This window comes from Psammomys obesus, unplaced genomic scaffold (genome assembly GCF_907164565.1).
Source record: "Psammomys obesus unplaced genomic scaffold, mPsaObe1.curated_primary_1811, whole genome shotgun sequence".
Lineage (NCBI taxonomy): Eukaryota > Metazoa > Chordata > Mammalia > Rodentia > Muridae > Psammomys > Psammomys obesus.
The window spans coordinates 15,146,163-15,171,129 of NW_026596162.1; the positions used below are offsets into that span (position 1 = coordinate 15,146,163).

Below are 24,967 nucleotides of genomic sequence, written 5' to 3' on the forward strand. Positions count from 1 at the left end.
CCACGCCTTACTCCCGCCCCCGCGGCCCGGGGTAGGCCTCTGATTGGTCATCTGTCCCCGTGGTCTGCGCGGAGCGTGATTGGTCGGTGGCTTCGTCCAATCGGCGGCGGGCTGTCGGATTCAAATCCAGAGCGTTGGGCCTGCGGTCGTTGGCCTCATTCGAGTCGTTGCGCCGGCCGTAGGCGGACGTGCAGTTCCCCGCGCTTGCTTTCCTGCTGCTCCCGTGTTCTCCTCCGCGCCGGCAAGATGGCCCACAAGCAGATCTACTACTCGGACAAGTACTTCGACGAGCACTACGAGTACCGGTGAGCAGCGCCCGCGGAGAACGGCCGCGCCGGGAGGTCGGACCCGGTGGTCGGGGCCCCTCGGGGCTCTTGTCTGTCAGGGCAGCCGCGCTTTGTGTCGCCGTGCGGGTTAGCAGGGCCAGGGTAGATGCTCGGCAGCTCCTCAGCGGGAGTTCACGACCACGTCTCGCCCTCGCCCGGACCGGCCTGGAGGGGAAGTCCCCGGAAACGCACCCGACGGGCATTTGCGACTGTCGTAGGGTAACGCTCCAGCCGCAGAAATTCGGGCTTTATTAAAGAGCTTCACGATTAGAGAACTCGGGATCGCCCTGGGAAGTTTTGTTTTTAAGTTAATTTCAGCAGCTAGTGTATTTTGGCTACGTTTGGGGCTTTTGAAAAAGTTTTTGGATTTTAAACCCTGAGATGCGCTGAGGAGCAATACCTACATTAATATAATTAGCAGGTGGGACTGTGGAAAGTAGGGGATTATCACAGTTAACTTTATTGTAATCATGCTGAATTGGGGTGTGGTTTCAAAGGCCTTTCCGCCGCTGGGTGGTTCTGAGTTGGGACTAGAGCGTTGCATTCTGGGACAAGGTCAAGAAAGCCAGGTGGGTAAAACTATGCCGCCTTTGGCCAAATAGTGACCTTGTTTTCTCTTTGTTGCTCTTTTAGGTTAGTCTCCAGCATGCTGTTTGAGAAATAAAACACTTTAACTATAATGCTTAAATATATCTTTATATGGTAATTACAAACTTCACAATTGTAAGCTTGTGACAAGTTGGCATAATGTTCGGTTATGTTATAGTAACCCAGAGCCCAGCTTGAGAATATCGAATAATGACAGAAAGGAATTGTACTACCTTTCCAAACTTGGTAGATAGGTTTTGGGTCCAAATGTTTAGCATAAGGGTTTATGGGTTTATATACATTTCTTTAAGACTTGTTGCCAGAGTGAGATAGTTTTTAAACTTGGGCTATATAAATTGGGGGAGCAACTGCTGGTCTGTCTGAAGTAATTTATTCCAATAAAAATTAGGAGCTAATCTACCACCCACTGCTTTATTAGTTACGCAATCCAGAGGTCAAGAGATTTTATTTTGAAACGTTAAGCAGTTTTTCAAATTTGCCCTTCTGCTTCAGCCTTCCCAGTTGCTAAAGATTATGGGTGTGTTGCCACGCCTGGCTTCACTGACCATCCTTTACAGCACAGGAGTAAGAGAGGTGCTCTTAAAGGGACTGTGCTGGTGTAACACAGGTGGAGTCTGGGGTGGTTTATGTGTGTGTTGGGTAAATTTCAGAGTGATTACTACAAACAGTAGGCTGCTCCTCTTCTAATACCAGTTTGGAGTCTTTTTTTTGTTTGTTTGTTTTTTTTTTGTTTTTCCCTCTTGGCATTTTTACATTTTTGAGATGTCTCTACAGCCCTGGCTTCCTGGAACTCTGTATTTAGACAGGATCTGGCTGCATCTGCCTCCAAAGTCCTGGGAGGAAAGGAGTGTGCACCATGCCCAGCCTGGGAACCAGTATTTACAGAAGGAAAATTGAGGATTTCTATGGGTACTTTAATAAAGTTGTGATACATGGCACTTTGTGGTCCAACAGAAACTGGGTTTTGGAAATAGTGTTCCAAATATCAAATTTGTGGTCAGTAATAAAATACAGGTAAAATCGGTGGGTCTTACACTACTTAGAATTTGCATTATAATTGCTACCCCTGAATGAAACCTGTTGACACAACTTCTGTAGAAGATAGGGGCACCTCTATCTGAATGCCTGCAGGTGCATTAATGTATTTGTGAAAGCAAATAGACAAGCATCACAATTGTCTTTTGAGACTGATATCAGTGGAAATTTAAGATTACAAGGTATTTGTACAGTCTTAAAATTTGGATGTTGAGGATGAGGTCCTGCAGGGTTTCCCTGGGTTTCAGAGAAAGACCCCATCTCAAAAATAAGTAGCCCAAGGGGCCCTGAAACTTGGCAGAACTTCCTGTCCCCCGTATGATCTATAGCATCAAAGTAAAACCACTAAGCAGCATTTCAAGAATGCTTGTTGGCTGGTATGCATAAGAATATTTGTACATTTGCCAGGAAATGGGGCGGGGGGTCGTGCCATGGTGGTAACCATAATTTTGTAGCCATTAAATTTACATCATAAAGTTTTAAGGATTATTTGCACAGCCTAAAATCTTATGTTATGGACAGCTTGGTGCTTATGGATTGAGCTGTTCCAATTCTAAAAATACAGAACTGAATTTGCATCTCCATCATCTCAGCCCTATACTGTTTAAAATTTGATAATTACTAATTTTACATAAACTTACCAGAAAATGTAAAGTGAGTCTGACAGTTAGGATTTTAGAAAGATACTTTGTGGTAATTGAATGTTTTATGCAGGCAAGGTAAAGAGTTGTTTGTGCTTATATTTGTATGTTTGTTTTGGCCCTGAATCAAGGCCAACAGTTTGCTGAAGCTGTTGGTTTCAAGCAGGAGCCTAAATGAATGTCTTTCTATGGTCTGTTGGCCATTTCAAAAATTTGTAAATCTAATGGTCAATTCATTAGAAAGAAACATCTGGCTGAGTGTTGTACCCAGTTATGTAATTGTAGCACTTGGGAGCCTAAGGCAAAAAGATAGTGGGTTTCAAGCCATCTTGCCATAGCAGCAGGGGTGCAGGGGCAAAGAAACAGCAGAGTCCTAGAAGTCTTAATAATGGGACTCCCAAGATTTCTGTATAATTACTTCTACTTTGCAGATTATCTTATTATTCATTCAATTATCTTATAACTCTGTTAACCAAGAAGAAAGATGATTGTGGATTTTCCACATAAAACAAGGAAAAAATTATAATGGCTTGGTATTAAAGACTATTAGATGCCTATTGAAAGTTCTGGAAAAGTATCAGTAACATACCGGGAAACTAAAGGTCTATATGAAGTAGTTCCAAGAGCGTTAATATTTTTTTGCATTTGATTTTGAGACATGAAACAAACTATGGAATATATAAAGAGCTACAGATACAGTGTAGAGTAACAGGACGCACATTAACTGTCTTAGTTTGTCCATTCTTCCCCCATATTCAAAGTTTAGTAATCGTGGGTTGAAGTGATAACTAATCCTGGTACTAGGCCCCTTTCTTCTTTGTAACTCCATTTTATAACTGCCTACGGCTTTAGCTTGCTGCTCTAGCTATCCTGATAGTATGAGTCTGTATCTAACAAGAGAGTGGGTATGTTCTTTACTCTGGTATGATCTTTTGAGTGTACTTTTCAGTACTTGAGTATTTTCTGCCTATATCTTGTAAACCAAGAGTTGCTTCATCACCAAAGGAAGCTAAAGTAGAGGGTGGGCTGTATAATGATGTGCCCGAAATAGATTTTAAGGTTCTATTCTGGAAGATTCCTCAACGGCAAATACCCTGTTAGCCCTAAAGAATAAAATGCCAAGTTGGGCACCATGGTGCACACCTGGAATCCCAGCACTCGGAGGCAGAAGCAGGCGGATCTCTTGTTCTTTTTTTGAGGCCAGCCTGCTCTACTAAGCAAGTCCAGGACAGCCAAGGCTACACAGTGAAACCTTGTCTTGAAAAACAACAAAAAATACCTTTCATTTTTGTGCAGCTTTCTGTTGGACAAATACTTAAACATAAGTCCTCACCCAAGATTGATACAAATATTGTAATCTAGAGTTGCTTTAGAGAAATGTGTATTTGTTTGTATTTTGATTTTTCAAGACCTGATTTCTCTGTGTAGGGTTGGCCGTCTTAGACTCACTCTGTAGACCAGGCTGGCCTTGAACTCACAATGATCCACCTGCTAGAGTGCTGAGAGCCACCACGCCTGGCTGAAATGTTTGTTTTGAGTATAAAAAAACCCTTCAAATTTCTCAAAAGGTGCCAGTATAAAATGATGACAGTTGGAAAGACTAATCTTTGGCTGAATCTTTTAACAGGCATGTCATGTTGCCCAGAGAACTCTCTAAGCAAGTACCAAAAACTCATCTGATGTCTGAAGAGGAGTGGAGGAGACTTGGTGTCCAACAGAGTCTAGGATGGGTTCATTACATGATTCATGAGCCAGGTAAGCTATGCTATGAAGTGCTAACTAAAAAATAGTTGTTGAGGGTTAACTTTTTAATAACTTGAACATTTGGTGTTCACTGAGAGCCTCAACTATTTTTTTAAATGACTGGTTGGATATTGTTTTATAGTAATATAATAAAAGAATGAAAGTAATATTCTTTCTACCTATAAAACTGACTTAGATACTTGCTTATTCAGCGTAAAACACGTGCTAAATTCTGCAAAAATATAGAAATTGATGCTATTTTTTTATACTTGTAAAGAAAGGTTAAACATTGTTAAACTCTTTGAGCCTGTGTTCTTGGGGCTGTGACACAGACTTCTAGAGTTCTAAAGTTCTATTAGAAAAGCAGCAGAGGAACTCAACTATGGATTCCTCACCTTCCTCACACTGAACTGCGAGGTATTGGGTAGACTCTTCTGATTTATTTTTATCCTTTCTTAAGCTAAGACAGGGGTTACAAGTATATACCACCACACCTTGCTTTTAGTCTGGTAGGCTTGTGTGCTGAGATTGAAACTTTGTATTTGCTAGGCAGTTTATATCCAACTTTGTGGTGGTTTTGATGTGCATTAGCATGACGTCTAGTAGCTGATTTGAATGAGGTGTTCTTTTCCCAAAGACATAACTTTCCCTTTTCACTGGAAATGACTTTACAGGTAGAAACCATTCTTTCCAGTGTAGGCCAAAGATTAAAGTAGTGGAGCAGTGCTATTATATGGTTTGTCTGTGTTTAGTGTTTATTATATTGAGAAATAATTTTAAACACTTCAAAGAGTTTACTGGTTGTTTTGACATGAAACTTAATGATAAATATTTTCCTTTCCACAGAACCGCATATTCTTCTTTTTAGACGGCCTCTTCCAAAAGAACAACAAAAATGAAGTACAGCTGGGATCATCTAATCTTTTTCAAATTTAATGTATATGTGTATATAAGGTAGTATTCAGTGAATACTTAAAATGTACAAATCTTTCATCCATACCTGTGCATGAGCTGTATTCTTCACAGCAACAGAGCTCAGTTAAATGCAACTGCAAGTAGGTTGTTTTATGTTGTTAAAGATAGATTTTCTTGTAGTTTTTTTCTTAATATAAGTGCCTGTTTTACTTTACCTGTTACTTTTGTTAAATAAAGTTTGTATGTTGCATTTATCACTGTTGTTGAAATTAATTTGACTTCTTCAATAATTTTACCCCGGGAGAAAATAAACATACTTGTAAAAGAAATATTAAGTTCCAAATGTTGGGGTTACTGGGGATAGTTAAACTAAAATCGTTAATCTAAAGCTAAAGTCAAAGATTTTATAGCTATATTGCTAGTCTACTCCAAGTTAGCAGGAAAACCCTACTTAATACTACTTGATGGTGTCCCCATGTCTACAAAACACTAGTGTTTCCAGAGAAAAGTACTTGTTAGGTCACAGGCATTGGAAGGCCACATGTATACACCTGTGTGGACAGTTTTTGTGGGCCAAGAAATTAGGTACTGACACATTTGTGGTTTGCCGTGATATGTGTATAGATTAGTTGCCAGTAACATAAGACATTAGGTCAGCAACGGTGACCACACCGAGCACAGTGGTCACTACTGAGCCCCAACCTTTGTTGGGTGGAGTACTAAAGCTGTGGGGCAAACCTCAACAAGCACCGGAGCTGACCTGGTCTCTTAGTTGAAATGAGGGGCTGGTGTTTAATTCTAAACCTACAGTTTGAATCAAGGCCTGTGTGCCAAATGCCCCACATTGCAGGCGACCTTTAAGTGTGTTGAGTTGGCCTGTTCTCTGTAGCACATGTTTCTCAGACAACAGAACAGAACCCTGTTCCGGTTTTTTTTTTTTTTTTTTTTTTCTTCCTTTTGGTTTTTCTAGACAGGATTTTTCTGAGTAATTGCCCTCGCTATCCTGGACTAGGCTGGCCTCTGCCTCTCAAGGGTTGGGGTTAAAGGTATGCCCCACCACACCCGGCCTAGTCTCCCTCTCCACGGGCCAGCGTAGCCTCAGTGAGCGCCTATCTTAGGGCGAGCCTGGCCTCCCTCCTGAAGTCACATCGCGAGGCCCGGCCACGCAAGCAGAGCTCAGCCGCACCCTTACTGGCCTTCCAGTAGCCACCGCCGGAAGCTGCAGCTGTACCGTACTTGCACGTGCGGCCCCGTAGACCTGCGACGCCGAGCGCTTCCGGCAGAAAGGGCCTCCGTCGCCTTTCGGTGACGTACATCCTGGCGCCGCCGCGCCGGAAGGCGGAAAAGCCGAGTCGTTGGTTGGGCGCGCCGCTGGCTTCACGGCGCGGGCTCTTCCGTGGCCGCCATGGCGTCGGAGCGGCCGCGGGAGTCCGTAGGCGAGGTAAGGGGCGGGCTGCGGGTTTGGGCAGACTCGCGGGGCAGCCAGGGCTGGGGTTCGGGGGTGGGGCGGCTTGACTCTCCTACGGCTCTGCAGCGAAATGATGCCACAGAGGCCTCTGCGGCCTCGGGCGCCTCAGACCCGCGTCCGCTCCCTACGTGACCGCTAGATGGCGCGCCGGCCGTCACAGAAATCCACTCTAAATTGCCCAAACACGGTGATGAAGTTGTCAAAATAACCTTACCCCGTATTGCGAGACAGCTCAGTTTTGAGTCCCAAGGGCTCATAACCATGGGATGATTTTCTCGCAAAGGTTCTGTGTGGTGTACTTAGTACTTGGTACTTTTTTTGTGGAGAAATTAAATGGCAGTAAATTTTAGCAGTGTGTTTTAAAGTACAGTTTTGAGCATTCTCATGGTATATTTGGTTATAGCAGGTTCAGGATTATTATATCTCTCATATATAAAGATGAAAGAAGTAGAATCTCGGTTTAAAGCTTCAGAACGTTGCAAATTGTGATTCTTGTTACATAACGAGGTTGAATTTTACTGCGACTTTTAACTGTTTTTACTGTTAAGCCCCAGGAAACTTCTTTTTCTAAAAAAGAAGACAGTATTAGAGAGATATTGTTGCCAAACAAATTTTTGTCAATGCACCTTTTAGTCAGCATTGGGCCTCTTGGAATGAAGGCCTTTCTTTTGTTTTTAGTTTATCTGACTATGGCAGATCTCTGTAGCCCAACCCCTGCACCCTTTCTTCCTCAGGATAGCATCAAGTTGTCAGCTGATGTCAAACCATTTGTTCCTAAGTTTGCTGGGCTCAATATGGCTTGGTCAGAGGCCTCAGAAGCATGTGTCTTCCCAGGCTGTGCAACCACTTACTACCCATTTGTGCAGGAATCACCGGTGACTGAGTATGTATTTTCTAAATGCCTTGCCTTATGTGAAAGGTTTATTTCCCGCAGATAGTGACTAGACCTTCACATACTCCGAAACACTGACATTAACATCTTGCAGGTGAGGAAAGGAGGCTGTTCAACCAGCAGAGATCTGGGTCTGTGCTAAAAAGTCATCTTAGAACGGACAGACTCTACTGTACTGAGAAAGGACAGTTGAGCCAGGCTCAGTGGCACATGCCTGTAATCCCAGCACTCAGAGAGGCAGAGGCAGGCAATTGTCTGTGTATTCAGGGCCACCCTGGTCTACAAAGCCAGTCCAGGACAGCCAAGGCTACATAGAGAAACCCTGTCTCAAAACTCAAAAGAAAAAGAAAAGAAACACAAAAGAAAGTACAGTTACAGGGTTTAATTGTTTACACTTGATACTATTTCACACTTTAGGGACTGAGGATGTCCCTCAGTAGAGTGCTTGTTTGCCGTTTGTCAGGCCCTTGGCTTGATCCTCAGAGCCACCAGAGCAAAACTGAACCAAACAAATTCACATTTGTGTTGGGAAAATGAATAGCAAGAAGGAAGGATCAAATAGATAACATGCCAGGCTGGACAATTTAGTAAGACCCTGTCTCAACAGTAAAAAAAATAGACTGGAGTTTCATAGCTTAGTGGTAAAGCTCTGTCATACACAAGGCCTAAGGTTCATCCCTGGCCTACTGAATAATTACTAAGGTGCACATCTTGTAAGGCTCCTGGCCTCTGTGCTATGCAACTGGCTTTCACAGCACAGTGCAGGATCCTGAGGTCCTGGAAGGAGGTTGTGAAGGGCAACTCCTCAGCAAAGGAAGTGACTTGACTACGGTGTAGGGCAGCCGAGACATTGTCAGGTACTTGACCAGCAGTAGGGTCCTAAACTGTTGGCACATGTTCTTGCTATGCTGGTGTCACATATAGACTTATTTTCAACTTCAGATTACTTTTTTGTGGTGCTGTGGATTGAAACCATGGCCTGTGCATTTTCTGAAAGCTGTCTATCATTGAGCTCAATTACCCAGCCCTAGTTCATTAGTTTTAAACAAAAGGTCAGCAGCATCCTTTGCAGGAAGAAAAAGAGGTTCTATTTGGCTGTGTATATGTATGTGCATGCACATGGTTGTGGTGTATGTGTGTAGCATGTGCCCATGTGCATGTGAGTGAATGTGCACATGTTTGCAGAAGCCTGAGACTGTTCCTGGATTGTTCCATTTTATTCTTTGAGAAGAGGTCTCACTAAGCCTGAGGCGCATTATTCAGCTGGATAGGTCACTGAGGTTCAAGGACCTGTCTCCCCTGTTCTAGGCTGGAGTTACAGGTGAACACTGCCATGCACTGCTGTTCACGTAGGCTCCAGAGCCCAGGCTTGTGCCTGTGAAGTGGGCACTGTCCTGACTGAGCCATCTCTCCAGCCCTCATTTGCTTGTTGATGGGGACTCTCCAATGCTAGAGTAAATGATCCTTAATATTAAAAAGGTCAAACCAGTGTCTTAACAATTACTCCTGTCGATTTGTGTTATAAAGTCTACAACTGAAATTTATACTTTTTAGACAAAAGTATCCTGAAGACATGACCTTTGGAGCCCCTGCCTTTCCAGCACAGTATGTACCTTCTGAGATAGCGCTGCATCCGTTTGCCTATTCCACTTATGCCCTTGAGTCTGCACAGAGTGTTTGCTCAGTGCCAACCCTGCAGTATGATTACAGCCAAGCCCAGTGCCACCCAGGCTTTCGGACAGCAAAGCCCAGGAGTGAGCACATGTGCCCTCCTCCTCAGGAAGCGAAAGGTGTATTTAAGGTGAGGAAATGCTGTGGTTTGTGGTGTCCTGACTTTGGCCATTTGATTGTTTAAAATATGCTATGTTAGTGTGTTGTGTGATATGTAAGGATGGCTTACCATTTTGTGATGATCAGCCTTTTTTACAAATAGATTGCTCTATTCTTTCCTTAAGTGTTTGAATTGTAAATATGTACTGGCTATGTCAAAGTTTCATTATCAGTGTGGTAGTGGTTTTCTTATTTCATACTATTTTTTTTTAATCTCTCCTACAGAAAAAATCCTCTGATGAGAGAAGAACATGTGAAGAGCAGAAGTCAAACAATAGAAGGGCTGATGGTGCATTGCCGTCTGAGATGAGAGCAGGGAGAGGTTCATACCACCTGTCTGCTCGTGCTGAGAGTAGTTTGAAGTCAGGTAAAACTGACAAAATCTAGTGTAATACCAGTCTCTCTCAACTTCCCCAAACAGTACTGTTCCTGTGGGCTTGCACATCATGATTGCCCCAAGAAAAGTGCCTTGGAGCCTGGCCTCACTCAGCCCATCAAACTTACTGTGGTTTCTGGATGTTGTTTTTCTTAGGCAGTTGTGGGCATGGGGATGGGTTGTCACAGTGTGCCACGGGTTGCATTGCATACTCAGGTTCCGTAGCCTGTTAGGACTATCACATAGCATGTAGGTCATGACCTCAAATTTCAGAACATGCCCTTCAAAACAAGTCACAGCCAAAGTCTCTTTACAGTGTGTGTCCATGCTCATTCCTGAGCTTGCTTCTTTTCAGTCTGAGGGGACACTTGAAGTAGTAGAAAGATTTGACTGTAGTTAAAAGCCTGTGCTAAATGGTACCAAAGCCAGGCACTCTGGTTACTGGAGATACATGTATCTCTCCTGGCTCCTAAGCTGCTGTTCCCACCTGACTGAAAGTGAGGCCATCTACCTGGTACCTATGTGGTTTTTAGTTTCGAGACCAGGCCTTATTAAATAGAGCAGACTGGCCTGAACTTTCCATCCTCCTGCCTCCAACCTCCTAAGTGCTGCAATTATTGACACGTACCACTATGCTTAGGAAGAGCTACTTCTAAGTTCTCTTATGCCTCCAAGTCTTTGCAGTATTTGCTGAGCCATGCTCTCAGCTGCATGTGTTCTTTCTTTCTGTCAATTATTTACTAGTACTGTTTGATCACAGACACAGTCCTTTTTTAAGGATTTATTTTTATTTTATGTGTGGTGGTATTTTGTCTGCATGATTGTCAGTGTGAAGGTATTAGATATCCTAGAGTTGGAGTTAGAGGCATTGGTGAGCTTTTGGCTTCTGGGAGTTGAACCTAGGTCCTCTGTAAGAACAGCCAGTGCTTTTAACTGCCTCCACTATTTCTATAATGATTTACAGCTTTGGCTTTGTTTGGTTTGGTTTGGTTGGTTTTTGTTTTGTTTTGAGACAGGGTCTCACTGTGTACCTCTTGTATCCTGGAACTTACTACGTAGACCAGGTTGGCCTTGAACTCATGGAGATCATCTGTCGCTGCCTCCCAAATAGATCAGAGTTGTGCACCACTCTACCTGGCTTACAGCTTTTGCTTTTGTGTACTCACTTGGGGCTTTGAAAGTCCATATGTAATTCTCTCATTTGGTTTAGTATTTTTTTCTATTCACATCTACACTACTCATGAGCCACCTGGCACATGAAAGCGTGGAAATTTCAGTGTTAGGTGTTTTATCTTCAGCCTTATAACTTGATGAGGAGCTTCATGGAACTGCAGTCATTTCACTGTCTGTGACATTGAACTATGGGAAAGAGGCTAAACGCTTCATACAACAACCTCCATTCATTTTGCTCTAGCAGATAGAAGGGGGGAAGCTGATTACTCACAGGAAATCTCCCCTTAAGCTTGCCTCGCTTGAAAGCTGAGTGATGAAGATGCCCAGCTGTGCAGTCAGGCTTAGCACCTTTCACCAGCTTTAGAGCTACCCAGAAGTGTGCATTCAGGTAGATGCCTGTTGTCATTTGTTATCTCGTGCTGCTGTAAAAAGGACAGCAGTAGGAACAAGCTTGAGGCTGTTAACAGCAGCCACCTGCATCCACTTGATTCCCTGAAGTTCAGGTTTGAGTGCTAATGAGCAAGGTATATCCTGACTTTTATCCCAACTTCTCATTCTGTCATTATAGATGGTTATCACAAACGAACAGACCGGAAGTCCAGAATCCTTGCAAAAAACACATCTACCTCCAAACCTGAATTTGAATTTAGCAGATTGGACTTTCCTGAACTGCAGAGTCCAAAGAACAGTAATATGCCAGAGACACCAAAGCAGCCCAGGTGGGGGCCTCTTGGCGCTGCTGCTAGTAACATGTCTCTCCTGGGAGAAGTAAGCAAGCCAGTTGCACAGATGGTAGAGGTGAGTCGACGGGCTTGTTTGTCTGTTTTCTCTATCCCCCACACAGGACTCTGTGTTCTTCCACTTTAAATACTTTGTGTATTAAAAGCTGCTATGGCCTGTGACTACCAAACACATTGTTGTGGAAAAGGTATTGGGGAGAGGCCTTGGCTTCGCACCAGGCCAGCCTGGCTGTAACAGGATTGTAACATCTAGTGCTTGCTGCTCTTTTCTGAATGTGCTTCTTTTAAACCTGATAGCTCAGAGGAGACAAAGGGCCTGTGTGTCAACCTAAAGCACTGCATTCTTACGGTATTTAAAGAGACAGGAACCTTTTGTCCGTTGACCTCCAGACAAGCCCTGGCCCTTGCATACCACCTCCCCCACACACAAAGAAGTAAACATGCGCAATATAGAACAGTTATGTTTAAAACTCACCTGGTAAAGCTGCTCTGGAATTTCTAGGCTCTTTACGTCTCGGTTTTATCTCATCATTACTATTATTTACTTTTTATGAGCATTGCTGCTTTGCCTACATGTATGTCTATTGAGGGTGTCAGATCTTGGAGTTACAGACAGTTGTGAGCTGCCATGTGGGTGCTGGGATTTGAACCTGGGTCCTCTGGAAGAGCAGTAGGTGTCCTTCACTGCTGAGCCATCTCTCCAGCACCACCCTCCCCCACCTCATTATTAACAGTAAATTCAGCAGTGGTTACTACAATAGTCTCAAAGTTTTAGTCCACCAAATTAAACCATTTTTCCCCAAAGACTGACTCATAATTCTAGGGAGTAAAAGTGGATTCTTTTGTGAGTCACTTTGTATGGCTGTGACCAAGATAGGGAGGGAAGACTTGTTTGGCTCTTGGTTTCCGAGGGTGCAGGGCATTGTAATGGGAAGGTATGGGATGTAAAGTGGTGGCTTGTTCACGTACGTTGAATGGACAAGAAACTGCACATCTGAACCGCAAGCAATTGTAACCCCCAGAAAATGTGAGCTGCTTCCAGCGTTTAGTTTCCATGTCCTAAAAGTTCCACAGTCTCCTAAAACAGAACCACCAGCTCAGGGAATGTATTCAAACATATGAGCTTCTGGGATGACATTTCAGACCCCAACCATAAGTAAATCACTAAAATAACTTGGGGCAGATTCCTACCCAAGGGAAGGGTACCACACAGCATGGAAACAGGAAGAAGAAGGGTAAAGCCATGCATCCCTTCCTGTTTTTGGCATTCTTAGTAGGCACCTTATCCAAAGGCCTAAGGCTCTTCAGTGGCTGACTCATGAGAAAATATGCCATTCTGTTTCCTTTCCTATGTGTGGACCCTTACTGCATTATCACAGTGTCAGGTATGTGCACAGTAAAGCAGATTACTGGTTGTCTAAAAATTATAGTTCAAGGCACAGTTCAGCTAGTAGGTGTGTGGCTTCTCCCTGAGCCTCTCTGAATTAGGCAGTGGCTGTTCCGGGCCTCAAAGTAGTGCAGGGTACTGTGCCAGCTGTAATGGACAGAGAGCAGCAGGGAGGGACTGACCCACATCAAGGTCACCAGTACATAGTGTTACATATCTGAGCATGAAGTGAAGCTCTTTTGTTAATGGAAGGTGACTTACACACCGATTGCCCTACTCTATTGAGTTAATGTAAGGCCTTTATTCTTCTAAACCCCCCTTTATATCACTAATATCTGTAAATGACAGGAAAAACCGTTTCTCAAAGTAATTGTCTGAAATACTAGGAAGCACTATGCTGGCACTTAAGCTTTTTAGAAAAGATTTACTTTTAAGTGTGCATGTGAGTGGCAGAATTGTGCATTTGTGAGTGCAGGTGCATAAGGTCTCCAGGAGTTGGAGTTATATGTGATTGGGGAGCTACCTGCAAGGGTGCTGGGAACCAAACTCAGGTTTTCTCCATTGTTGTACGTAATTTTAATTGCTGAGCCATCTTTTCAGCTCTACGCTTAGTGGTTTTTGAGACTGCTGCACCTTGGTGAAGCTGTGGAGCTGGCTCGGTGGGAAAGGCTTGTTATACCAGTATGAGGACCTTCGTGCATCCCCCAAAACCCCTGAAAAAGTCAAGCACAGCCCATGTCTGTCATTCCAGGACTTTCTTGGGAAGAAGGGAAACAGAGAATCATCCAAAGCTTGTGCCAGCCAGCCTGGGGTAGGTTTCCAGTGATGAGCAAGAAGCCCTGTCTCAAAGAGGCTGCAGGACAGGAACCCAAGCCAGACCTTGTCCACTCTGACCCCACCTCACATGCATAGCCTCAGCAACACACAAACAGGATTTCTTTTTAATTCTTCTAACTAGGATGATAATACACAGTGGAAATACAAGCGTTCCCTCAATTAGAGGTTATGCATGCATGTTTTTAATATTTAAAATCCTTTGGGGCTTTTTTCCATTTTATTAACTATTTTTTTTTTTTCACAACAACTGCTTTTGGATCTGTCCTGTTGCTAGCTATAATTTATTTAAACTATTCTGAATAAGTAAGTTGTTTGTAGTTTTCATTGGTCTTTGTGAACTGGCAGTTATATTTATGAAAAGCACAGGTGTTTTGTTTTGGTGTGTATGTTGTTAAGCATATGAATAGGTACTGCCAAGTTCTAGGCAAATGCCCACCTGCTGAGGTACAGCCCCAGTCCTAGGCTACATTTTAGTAATTGTAGTTTAGGCTGCTGAACATAATGAAATAATAAAATGGCAAGTGGATAAATTTGTAAAGTATATAACCTAAAAATCATTTAAACCTAAAATATATATATATATTTAAGGGTTGGAGCAGTGGCTCAGAGGTTAAGAGCACTAGCTGCTCTCTTAGAGGACCTGGGTCCATTTCCCAGCACTTACATAGCAGCTAACAACCATCTGTAACTCCAGTTCTAGGAAATCTAATGTCCTCTATTGAGTTCTGTGGGCACCAGGCATGCAGATGGTTCACAGACATACATGTAGGCAAATCACTCATATACACAAAAATATCATTTTAATCATTTAAAATCGGGCTGGAGAAATGGCTCAGAGGTTAAGGGCACTATCTGCTGTACCAGAGGTCCTGAGTCAATTCCCAGCAATCACATGGTGGCTCCCAACCATCTATACTGAGATCTGATGCCCTCTTCTGGCATGCAGGTGTACATGCAGACAAGCACTCATATATATATAACATATATATATATATATATATATATATATATATATTATATATATATAACATAAACAAAACATAATAAAAAAATCATTTAAAATCTGTTGTCTGTGTAACAAGCACAGATTCAGCGTGTCTGCTTGCCTCTGCTGGTACTGCAGTCCCTCTGGGCTGTGTTTGTATGTCCCTGCATCCTGCCTCGCCATCACATGCCCCACAGGCAGGAGGCGAGGCAGCTGCTTCCTGGGAGGCACATGCACTTCTTGACTTTGTGGATGCTTTATTTTGATGTGATGATTCTTTTGTGTCTTGGTATGTGAACATTCTTTAGGACCAATGAGTTTTCGGAGTGTTGTTTGTTTGTTTGATTATTTGTTTGTTTTGTGAGGCAAGGTCTATTAATATAGCCCTGGCTGCCCTGGAAGTCACTTTGGAGATCCACCTGTCTCCTCCAACTGAGTGCTGGGGTTAAAGCCCTTTGCCAGCACACCTAGCTGGACTGTTGGAATTTGTGAATTATAGATGTGTAGGGATACTATCCTGAAAAGTTGTTTGTGGAGTGTGTGGGTGTATAATTTGTTTATTTGATTTTTCACATTTTATTTGTGTGTGAGAGAGAATATGTGGACATACATCACCACTGTAACTCTTTTTACACACTGTACCTCTTCTGTTGATGGTATATAAAAGTTCCGCTTATATAAAAACAGTTGAAAGGTACTGCCTAAGCTGAAGACAGCGGGTGGGTTGTTTTTTTGTTTTGTTTTGTTTTGGTTTTTGTTTTTTGTTTGTTTGTTTTTCACTGTAGGGGAAAGTTTGCTGGGAAAAAAGTAAACTTTTTTTGTTGTATACTTAGATATTTGGAATCTTTTGTTTACTTTTCCAGACAGTTCCTCTGTGTAGCCCTGGCCATGCTAGAACTTGTTCTGTAGACCAGCTGGCCTCGAACTCAGATTTTCTCCTGTCCCTGCCTGAGTGCTGGGAGTAAAGGTATGCGCCACCAACATCTAGCTGATATTTGGATTTTTAATTAGCATGTATTTATAGAGTTTAAGAATTCAGGAAAAGCTGTTCATAAAAATTAAATGATTCCTTTCTGTTTGAAATAAGAAGCAAATAATAGGAAGCTGGGTTTGTGTACTTGTTATACTATCTTAGAATCACAGCAAATTGAGAGGTAGGGACAGAGTCTTTCTTATATGCTGCTTATCATATCCACTCCAGCTTCCATGGTTTGTTATAGTAAGGCAGCTTCGTGGGCATGCTTCTTACCCCTGGCATTCCTAATTGACATCTGTGTCATTCCAGGTGGACAAAGAATGACAGGTGTCCATCATTATGTCATTAGCGTAGTATCGGTGCCCTGAAGATCTTTCACCTGTAATCTCTCCCCAGCACCTGCAGCCTCTGCTCATCTGTCTTTCCTGGAACAGCATAGAGTTGGAATCATGTGTTCTGTAGCTGCTTTTGCTTGGTAACATGCACTGGTCTGTTTTCATGGTTTGTCAGCTCAGTTGTAGGCCGTTAACCTTTTCTCCACACTTGCCGCATGTGGAGCCCCCCCAGCAATGAGTGAGCATCCTGCTGCTTTGTATTCCCACACCAGATTGTCATGGTTGTATAATTTGGCCATTCTAAAAGGTGTGCGATTCTGTGTTGTTTTAAATGGCTTTCCCCTAATTATATTGGATGGGCTCTCTTTAGGGCGAAATGGTGAAGACAAGTCACACTGACAGAGCTGTGACTGATAATGCTGCTACCAGTTCTTCGTGTACACGAGGTAAGAGTGATCACAAAGTGCTGTTTTCTAAGCACTTTTAACACCAGTGTAGTTAAGTGTTGTCTCCTCTGAAGCTGCCTTTAAGACAGCTAGTGAGTTTTGAAAAACCAGCATCAGTGTTAGTATAGAATGTAGGAGCCCATATCCGTGATAGCAGTGTAAAATGAGAGGCCATATTCTAAATGAATGGAAGCCCTGGTAAGAGAGAACTTTATGAATCTAAAAAAGAGGACTTCTTTCAGCCCTGTAGAATGCATTATACTTTTAAAATGTCAGAGTCCCAGAGCATCTTTATATTTAAGTGATAACAATATTTGCACTGTGCCTTAGATAAAGTTTTAAAGTAAATACTACTTTATTGCCAGGCCTATACCCCATCATTTAGGAGACTGGGGCAAGAGTTTTGCCAGAGTTTAAGGCCAGAACTACATACAGTTCTGGGATATGCTAGTCTTCACAGTGAGACTCTGTCTCATAAAACAACATATCCTCCACTTAAAAACATTAAGTGTATTGCGTTTTAAACACAGTTTAATTTTATAAAAAACAAAACAACAACAACAAAAAAAAAAAAACAGTCTTTTCCAAAATTAAAAGGCTTACTAGAGCAGACTTGCATTTCAGTTTTTTACTTCTAGCATGTAGCTCTGTGGGTCTGCTTTGGCATTTGGCTCTTTCATTGTTACTGCCATCAGCCTTCAGTATATTCCTTAGAGTGAAAAATGGGGGCAACAGTGGGCATTTCAGGAGCCCCAGGAAGCATTCAGAGAGTGTGAGGGGACTGTATTTCTGAGAGGGCTACAGAAACTTGCCCTAGCAAAAAGACCAAACCATTCCTTGATACGAGGGTCCTGTGTTCTTGTGCTTAATATGGTGTACCCCAGGGCAGTTCTTCCTGCCTAGGCTGTGTCAGTAGCTCTATATGTGGGACAGACATTTGTTGTCCCTGTCATGATGGATGTCCTTTTGTTTGGTCTACTGTAGAGCTTCATGGGCAGCTAATAGCTTTAGTGTGCTTTCACTGTGTTGTAATGAAATAAGTTGACAGTCACTGTGACAGCACACGACTGTGGATCCTTTGAGTCTGCTGTAAAAGGCACAGAGCAAGGTTAGTAGGCCCAAAGTGGATCTTCACTCTTCAGCTATGTGTTTGCCATGTGGATATTTTGTGGGTTGTTGTTTGAACCAGACTTATTTGCCTATCCATCTGTGTCTCCCAGATTAAGAAACCTAGGCAAATAGTTCAATTATGAGTTAAAGGGGAAGAGACTGAGCAGGCGTTCTTATAAAAGAAAAATGAACACAATGAATACTGTAGTTCTGAGGTAGTGTTTTGGACAGTCAGTGAGTAATATCAGTTCTAGAGGGTGTTCTGGACAGCTGGTTGGTAGATACTGTAGTCTCCCATGGTGGTATTTTAGACACCGTATATTTGTTGTTTGTTTCAAGATAAATTTCTTAGTATAGCCTTTGCTTTCCTAGAACTAGCTCCATAGACCAGGCTGGCCTTGAACTCATAAAAATCTTCCTGCCTCTACTACCCAAGTACTGGAATTAAAGACATGTGCCTCCACCACCCAGCAGACGCAGTCAATTTGCTATGCTCTGACTATTAATTGTTAATTACCACATGAAGTGCATGTTTGAGTAATCAAGAAATGTATTTACTGTTGAGATTGATCCATAATTACGCTTATCTTTAAGCAGAGTTGTCTTGGACACCAATGGGTTATATTGTTCGGCAGACAGTGTCCTCAGATTCAGCAGCCGCGACTGAAAATGTCACTTCCGTGATAAACCTAAAGAAGCCTGCTTCATCAGCTGATGCTAAAAATGTCAGTGTGACGCCTGAGGCTCTATCTTCAGACCCTTCCCACAACAGGGAGAAGTGTGTTCACCCTGCTACAAAGGTATGCATCGCTAGGGCAAGGGTGGGTCCGGGCATGGTGGCAAAGCCTGTAATTCAGCACTTGAGAGGCTGAGGTAGGGGAAATGTAAATTCAAGGCCAGCCTGGGCTACATAGTGAATTCTTGTCTCTAAAAAAACCAGTTAAAATGTTAAATTTTAACATGGGAAAAGAATGGGCAGTTTGTGCTTACTGGTGACAGATCTGGGGAGAGGTCTGGAGTTGCCTGACAACATTAATGTAATGTGGGCCTAGATGCAAAGCCACTGAGACCTTAAGCATGGCTGGATGGTTGAGTTTATGTTACATATAGTGTGCCACAGCAGGGAAAAAGGGACAGTGAGCCAGTCTGAGCTTTTTGAACTTGAGCCTTGACAAAAGAATGGGATGTTAGTCAGGAAATAAGAGAGCTTTTGTATGTGAGAGAAGGTGTTGTAAAAAACTGGACCTGTGTTGAGTGTTTATATTTTCATTTAGAGAGAGAAAGTGTGAGTTATGTGTGCATCCCTTATACATGCTAGTGCTCTGCCACAGCAGTTCTCACTGCTCTTGGGTTGGTTGGTTGGTTGGTTGGTTGGTTGGTTGGTTGGTTTGGTTTGTTTTTTTGTTTTTGTTTTTGTTTTTGTTTTTTGTTTGTTTTGTTTTGTTTTTTTTTTGAGATAGGGTTTCTCTGTGTAACCTTGGTTATTGTGGAACTTGCTCTGTAGACCAGGGTGGCCTCGAACTCAGGGATCTGCCTACCTCTGTTCTGATATGTATTTAATGTACCTTTTTCCTTCAGACTTTTTTCAGTTGCATTTAAATAACTGTTATATGACCAAAGTAATGGTAGTAACATAATTGAATTTCAGATACTGTGATCACATATTAATTTACCTTTTACATATTACATTTACATATTACATATTAGTTTACATATTAGATTACATATTAGTTTACCTTTTACAAGGTAGTAGTTCAGAATAGATTTTTGTCCTCCTTAAATTCATGCAGTTTTTTGTTTGTTTGTTTGTTTGTTTGTTTGTTTTTAAGGAGTCTTGTTTTGTATTGATTTTTTTGGTGGAGGTCAGGCTGGCCTAGAACTCAACAGTCTCTAAGAGCTGGGGTTCCAAGTATGAGCACATGTGCCCCCCCTTTTTCTTAAATCCTTTTCCAGTAACTGAGTACAGGTGACATAGCAACCTTCTATCTAGTTATTGGTTGTAACTTCTAGGTTGCCATTCAAGCCACTGTCCTAATAGGAGAGGGATCTGTGTCCTGTAGATTAACAGGTTTTTATTGAGCTTTCCTTTAACAGAAGGAGGGTTTGCCTTGGCTCATAGTTCTTGGTGTAGCCTGGCAGGAAGGGCATGGTGGCTGCCTGCTCAGGTTGCATCCGTGGTGAGGCAACACAGAAGAATGAATCTGTTTCAGATTTTTTTTCTTATTTTTTATTTTATTTTCCTGTTTCAAGACAAGGTTTTTATGTGTAGCCACGGCTGCCTTCAACCAGGCTGGCCTCAGACTCACAGAGATCTGCCTGCCTCTGTCTCTGGAGCGCTGGAACTAAAAGTGGGGGCCACCAGCCCAACTCTGTCTCAGAATATTTATTATAATTGTTTCTCACATCATTGTGCACACCTTTAATCCCAACACTTAGGAGGCAGTCAGATTTCTGTGATGTGAGGACAGTCTGGTCTACAGAGTGAGTTACAGGACAGCCAGAGTTACATAGTGAGACCCTGTCTCAAAAAAGAAAAGAAAGAAACCAAACAGAAAGTATTTTAGGAAAATTCTAAGTGTAAGAGAGTTAAAATCTGGTTTGACACTGGATGTGGTTTCGCATGCCTATAATCACAGCGCTCCAGGAGGCTGAGGCAGGCCGTTCAAGGCCATCCTGGTCTACAGAGCGAGTCCAGGACAGCCAAGACTACAAAGAGAAACCCTGTCTTGAAAAAACAAAACTTGTTTGATAAAACATGATGGCTGATGCTTACAATTCCAGCAACATGGGAGGCAGAGATGGGAGGATTGTCACAAATTTGAAGCCAGTGAGGCATGTACCTAGTACCAGGTCAGCATTGGCTGTACACAGAGTCGGAGTGAGACCCTATCTGGGAATCGGATATCAGAGAAGTGGCTTTGCACCTTAAAAGGAGGAAAAGTAGTGGTTTGAATGGTACACTTTTCTTCTTTGGCACTGTCTCTGTTATGAAATCTTCCTGTGCAAATGACAAGTGTTGGTAGAAGAGGCTAGTCATCTGGACGTTAGTCTCTTCAGTATGTGTTTGAATTTTTTAAAATTACATTTGCTTTTTCAGGTTGGTTCTGGGAGTGAATCCTGGGCCCAGGCCCTTGTCTATAGTTCTCAGTTTCCAGCCCTCAGGGAAGCCAGCATACAGTATACAGTAGGTTATTGTATACCCTGCTGCAGGCTTCAAAAAATAAATGCCTCGAGAAGGAGCTCTGTTGTTTTTCTCAGCTTCATTTTACTTTTGTACCCTCACTCCTTGGGAACTGGTAGTCAACCCCAGGGCTTAGCACATGCACTGCCATCAAACTGCATCCCAGTTTATAACTAAAACAAACAAACAAAAAACAAAATTGGCATTGGGCATGTATACAAAATTCCTTAAAACTGGACCTTTTTACTTAAACATAACAGGTAGTCGTTCAGGTTGATAAGATTACTCATCCTTTCTATGGCTGCCGAGCCTTTTACTTCTGACAGCTGAACTTTCTTTGAGCAGTTCCAAAACTGTAAAACATCCTTGTGCTGATAGGGTTCAGCCTACTGGAAAAAGGCTGAAAGAATGCAGGTACAGAACACAGCATTAGTGTTCTCTAGACATCAAGACAGATGGAGGAGCCAGTTAGAAATGAGCTGGGTCATACAGAATGCAGTTCACGCGTGTTAAGTGCACATCAGCCTCAGGCAGGAGGAGAAAGCTTAGAGTCTGCAACTGGTAGACAGCCTACAGGCTAGGGTGGGATTTGTTCAGAGGCTCCTAGGAGTCTGACGCCTGTGCAGATGACAGGAACCTGCCTCTGCTGGCCAGATGGTACACCTGACTGAGCAGCTCCCTCAGAGGCTGACCTCAAGCTGAGCACTCATTGTCTAGGCCCCAAATCTCTGGAAAAGTTCTAAACTTGCTATTTTAATTTTGTTTTGACACGGGTCAAAGACTCTACTAAATACAGGTTTTTCTTTGTGCTTAAAAAAAATATTTATTTATGTAAATTTTGTTTCTGTACGTACATCTGCATGCCAGAGGAGGGACCAGACCCAGTTAAAGATGGTTATGAGCTATCTGCTGGGAATTGAACTCAGGACTCCCGGAAGAGCAGCCAGTGCTCTTAACCACTGAGCCATCTCTTCAGTCCCTTTCTGTGTTTTTATCTAGGCCAAAACATCACTTGGAGGTGAACTTGAACAAAATGAAAGCTCAAGAAAGAATAAGAAAAAGAAAGACAAGTCTAAATCAAGTTATGAAATCGTGACAGTTCAGGAGCCACCACGGATTGAAGTATGTATATTTACTACAAGCTTTGTGTGGGGAAAGTGTGGGGTTTTCTTAGGCTTCTAAATCAAGGATCTCTGATGCCCTCGTTAGCAAGCTTTTTCCTACCGCTAAAGAATGTAACAGTTCTCCAGCATGGTAGTGCATGCCTGTGCTCCCAGCGATGGGAGGCAGAGGTAGGATTGGGAGTTCAAAGTCATCCTCGGGTTGGGGACTTAGCTCAGTGGCAGAGCGCTTGCAAGGCCCTGGCTTCAGTCCTCAGCTCTGGCGGGGGGGGGGGGGGGGGATAACAACAACAAAAAACAAATAAACCCAAGGTAACTGGCAAAGTCTCAGCTACACAGTTTGAAGGGCTACTTGGGAACCTGTCAACAACAGCAAAAAGAACAGCATTGTCTGTCACCTTTTTTCTCCTGTTCCCAGGCTATCTCCTTGCCGGCTCTTGGTAAGCTCATGAATAGGCTAATGGTTGAATAATCTGGCTGGAATTTAATATCTGCTGTTCCATGCTACTCATTTTCCTTCCATTCTGCTCCTCATGAGCTACACACTTTTCAGTGCCAGCTTTTGCTAGGCTTCCTTTTCTGGTCAAGTGTCTTGTGAAGTTCTTCGATATTAAAGAGAAGTGTAGAATGCCATAGGTTTCTGGTAGACACCCAGCAAGAGAATCACATGAAATAACTTCCAGAAATAGTAATTGTTGTCTGTAGATCCCTGTATTTGTGTTCACATACACTAAAGAGCCAGCCTGAGTTCTGACTGCATTTCACACTGGCCTTTTTATCTTTTCATACTCCCCTAGCAGTCTTCGGAGCCTTGCTGTTTACACAGGCACAAGATCTCCCAGGGGCACTGCCCAGGACATCCCCACAGAACTGGAAAGGTCATTCCCAGGAGTCTTGTAACATTCCAGAAGAGCAGTTAGGTGTAAGTCAAAGTACTGTGGTTAGGCCAGTGAACTGCTTGTGCTTCTGCCTTAATTCCCATGTGACTTTGCCCCAAAGCACCCAAAATGCTAACAAAATTCTAACAAAATGGTGTAAGATATTTTTAATTATTTTTAGCAGGCTTATTGCCTTTGTCTCTTTGGCATAAGTCCTAGAGTACTTAAGTATACGGATTTTGGATTTCTGTGTGTCTCTGTTGAAAAACATGAGTCTTTTTAAAGAACACGTTTTGATAGACTCATGTTAAGGAAGCATGGTCAGTTCTGGGGACTTCTGCAGTACCTAGGTCCTGAGCAGCAATTCTTCTGTATCTGGACAGGAGCGATAGAACTGTGGTCTTAAGATGTGTTCGCCATGATAGCATTTTGGAGATGTTGTATAATCACCTTTTCAAACTTTTGTGGCCTTAACTAGGAAAAAGTGTGAGTCAGGGAGAGCCTCTGTGCAGCTCCTCATCACCATGTAGGAAGCCGAACATGTGCTTTCTTCCTCAGGATGCCGAGGAATTCCCCAACCTGTCAGTTGCATCTGAAAGAAGACACAGAGTAGAATCACCGAAACTTCAAAGTAAACAGCAGGTGCAGGTTAGTGTAAGATTACAGCCACATTTGCTTTTTATATAAGTGTTCTGCTACACAAACTATTGAGAGGATCTGCTCTCCAAATGTCTTCGTGTAGGGCTTTCTTTTGATGTACTCTTCCAGGGAGAACAACTGAATCTCTGCTTATTTGAAGCATTTTGTCCCTTTTGAAAAAAGGCCTGGTAATTACAGTTGCTGTCAGGAGGGGGCACACTGCCTAGAAATTGAAGAGGGGAACACTCTTTTACCCAGCCCAGACAGCAATGAGCCAGGGAGGCCATAGTTCTAACCAGGGTGCCTCACAGAAAAACTTTTATTTTAGGGGTTTTGGGGTGGGGGGTGGGTTGTTTGTCTTTGTTTTTGAGACAAGGTCTCACACTAGAGATCAAGCAGCAGTCTTTCTGCCTCCTCCTCCTGCAGGCAGGAGTTGCAGGAGAATGCCTCCTTTCCCATCTTCGCAGACTCCTGTAGCCAAAGATGTCACATAAGCTTTGGTCTTTTACCTGTCATTCTATGCTGTAAGTCCACAATGGAGGTGCAGACAGAGATGGAAAGGAGTAACCAACCCCAGTAATGATGGCAAGAGATAGGAATTTTTTTAATTACTTGATTTAACAAAACCAAAGAAGCTTTAATGTTTTTTATAACATTTTAGTCTGCTCATTTTATCTTACTTTTTGCAAAATGTAACTCTTGATGAATAAGAGACACTATTAGGAGTAAATTTGTACTTTGTAGAATGAATTTAAAACTAGTGGAAAGAAGAGCCAGATCCCAGTGCAGCTGGACCTGGGGGGCATGCTGGCAGCGCTGGAGAAGCAGCAGCAAGCCCCGCGTGCCAAGCCGTCCTCCAGACCCGTTGTGTTCTCAGGTAGGGACCTTTGCTGCTTCCAAGAGGCTGTTCTCTAAATGTTTCCTTGTTCGTCAAAGTTACTTACCATCCCAGAGGGTGCTGGGAAAGTCCAGAAATGAACCTGAACATTTATGCCAGTTGATAACTGACAGGAGTGCCAAGTCCATTTGAAAACAGAACATTCTCTTCAGAAAGATGCTGGGATGATGTGGTATAGGAGAACAGAGTCTACTCACCCCTAGAGGAAAACAAGCTCAAATGAACCAGTGGGGTCTATAGAGAGTTCTAGGCCAGCCAAGGCTACATGGTGAGTCTTGTCTCAAAAAAAAAAAAAAAAAAAAATTCCAAATATATTTAAGTATAATCTTTAAGAGTCAAGAACCGAGTTCCAGGATGGCCAGGGCTATACCGAGTAACCATTTCTCTCTTGGAAAACAAAAAGCATTAAGAATCATCATATTTGAA

The 24,967-nt window shown here is 42.8% G+C and overlaps 2 protein-coding genes and 1 non-coding gene across 4 annotated transcripts in view; all 3 read left to right on the forward strand.

Moving 5' to 3' along the window:
• Positions 1-138: 138 nt before the first annotated feature.
• Cks2 (CDC28 protein kinase regulatory subunit 2) lies at positions 139-5,549 on the forward strand. The gene is made up of 3 exons (XM_055595226.1): positions 139-305; positions 4,239-4,366; positions 5,201-5,549. Exons 1-3 carry the CDS (start codon positions 247-249, stop codon positions 5,251-5,253), a joined length of 240 nt encoding a protein of 79 aa, XP_055451201.1. The 5' UTR covers positions 139-246; the 3' UTR covers positions 5,254-5,549.
• LOC129667590 (small nucleolar RNA SNORA2/SNORA34 family) lies at positions 2,727-2,863 on the forward strand. Its single transcript, XR_008718772.1, has one exon. It is a non-coding gene; the product is annotated as a small nucleolar RNA SNORA2/SNORA34 family (small nucleolar RNA).
• Positions 5,550-6,602: 1,053 nt separating the features above from the next.
• Secisbp2 (SECIS binding protein 2) overlaps positions 6,603-24,967 on the forward strand; it is a 28,285-nt gene continuing 9,920 nt past the window's right edge. Inside the window, exons 1-10 of one of the 2 annotated variants that reach the window (XM_055595213.1) lie at positions 6,603-6,710; positions 7,472-7,620; positions 9,184-9,430; positions 9,685-9,826; positions 11,577-11,806; positions 16,639-16,714; positions 18,422-18,624; positions 22,005-22,127; positions 23,563-23,652; positions 24,388-24,520. In XM_055595213.1, coding sequence (XP_055451188.1) covers positions 6,675-6,710; positions 7,472-7,620; positions 9,184-9,430; positions 9,685-9,826; positions 11,577-11,806; positions 16,639-16,714; positions 18,422-18,624; positions 22,005-22,127; positions 23,563-23,652; positions 24,388-24,520 — 1,429 coding nt within the window. In that variant the 5' untranslated portion in view covers positions 6,603-6,674. The remainder of the gene's footprint in view (positions 6,711-7,471; positions 7,621-9,183; positions 9,431-9,684; positions 9,827-11,576; positions 11,807-16,638; positions 16,715-18,421; positions 18,625-22,004; positions 22,128-23,562; positions 23,653-24,387; positions 24,521-24,967) is intronic. The other variant, XM_055595215.1, reaches the window with a different exon arrangement.

Excerpts from the sequence above, each read along its gene's own strand:
- Cks2 (XM_055595226.1), top strand. The coding sequence starts at position 247 with ATGGCCCACAAGCAGATCTACTACTCGGACAAGTACTTCGACGAGCAC. Across the intron at positions 306-4,238 it reads GACGAGCACTACGAGTACCG|GCATGTCATGTTGCCCAGAG; the intron begins GTGAGCAGCGCC and ends ATCTTTTAACAG. Across the intron at positions 4,367-5,200 it reads TTACATGATTCATGAGCCAG|AACCGCATATTCTTCTTTTT; the intron begins GTAAGCTATGCT and ends TCCTTTCCACAG.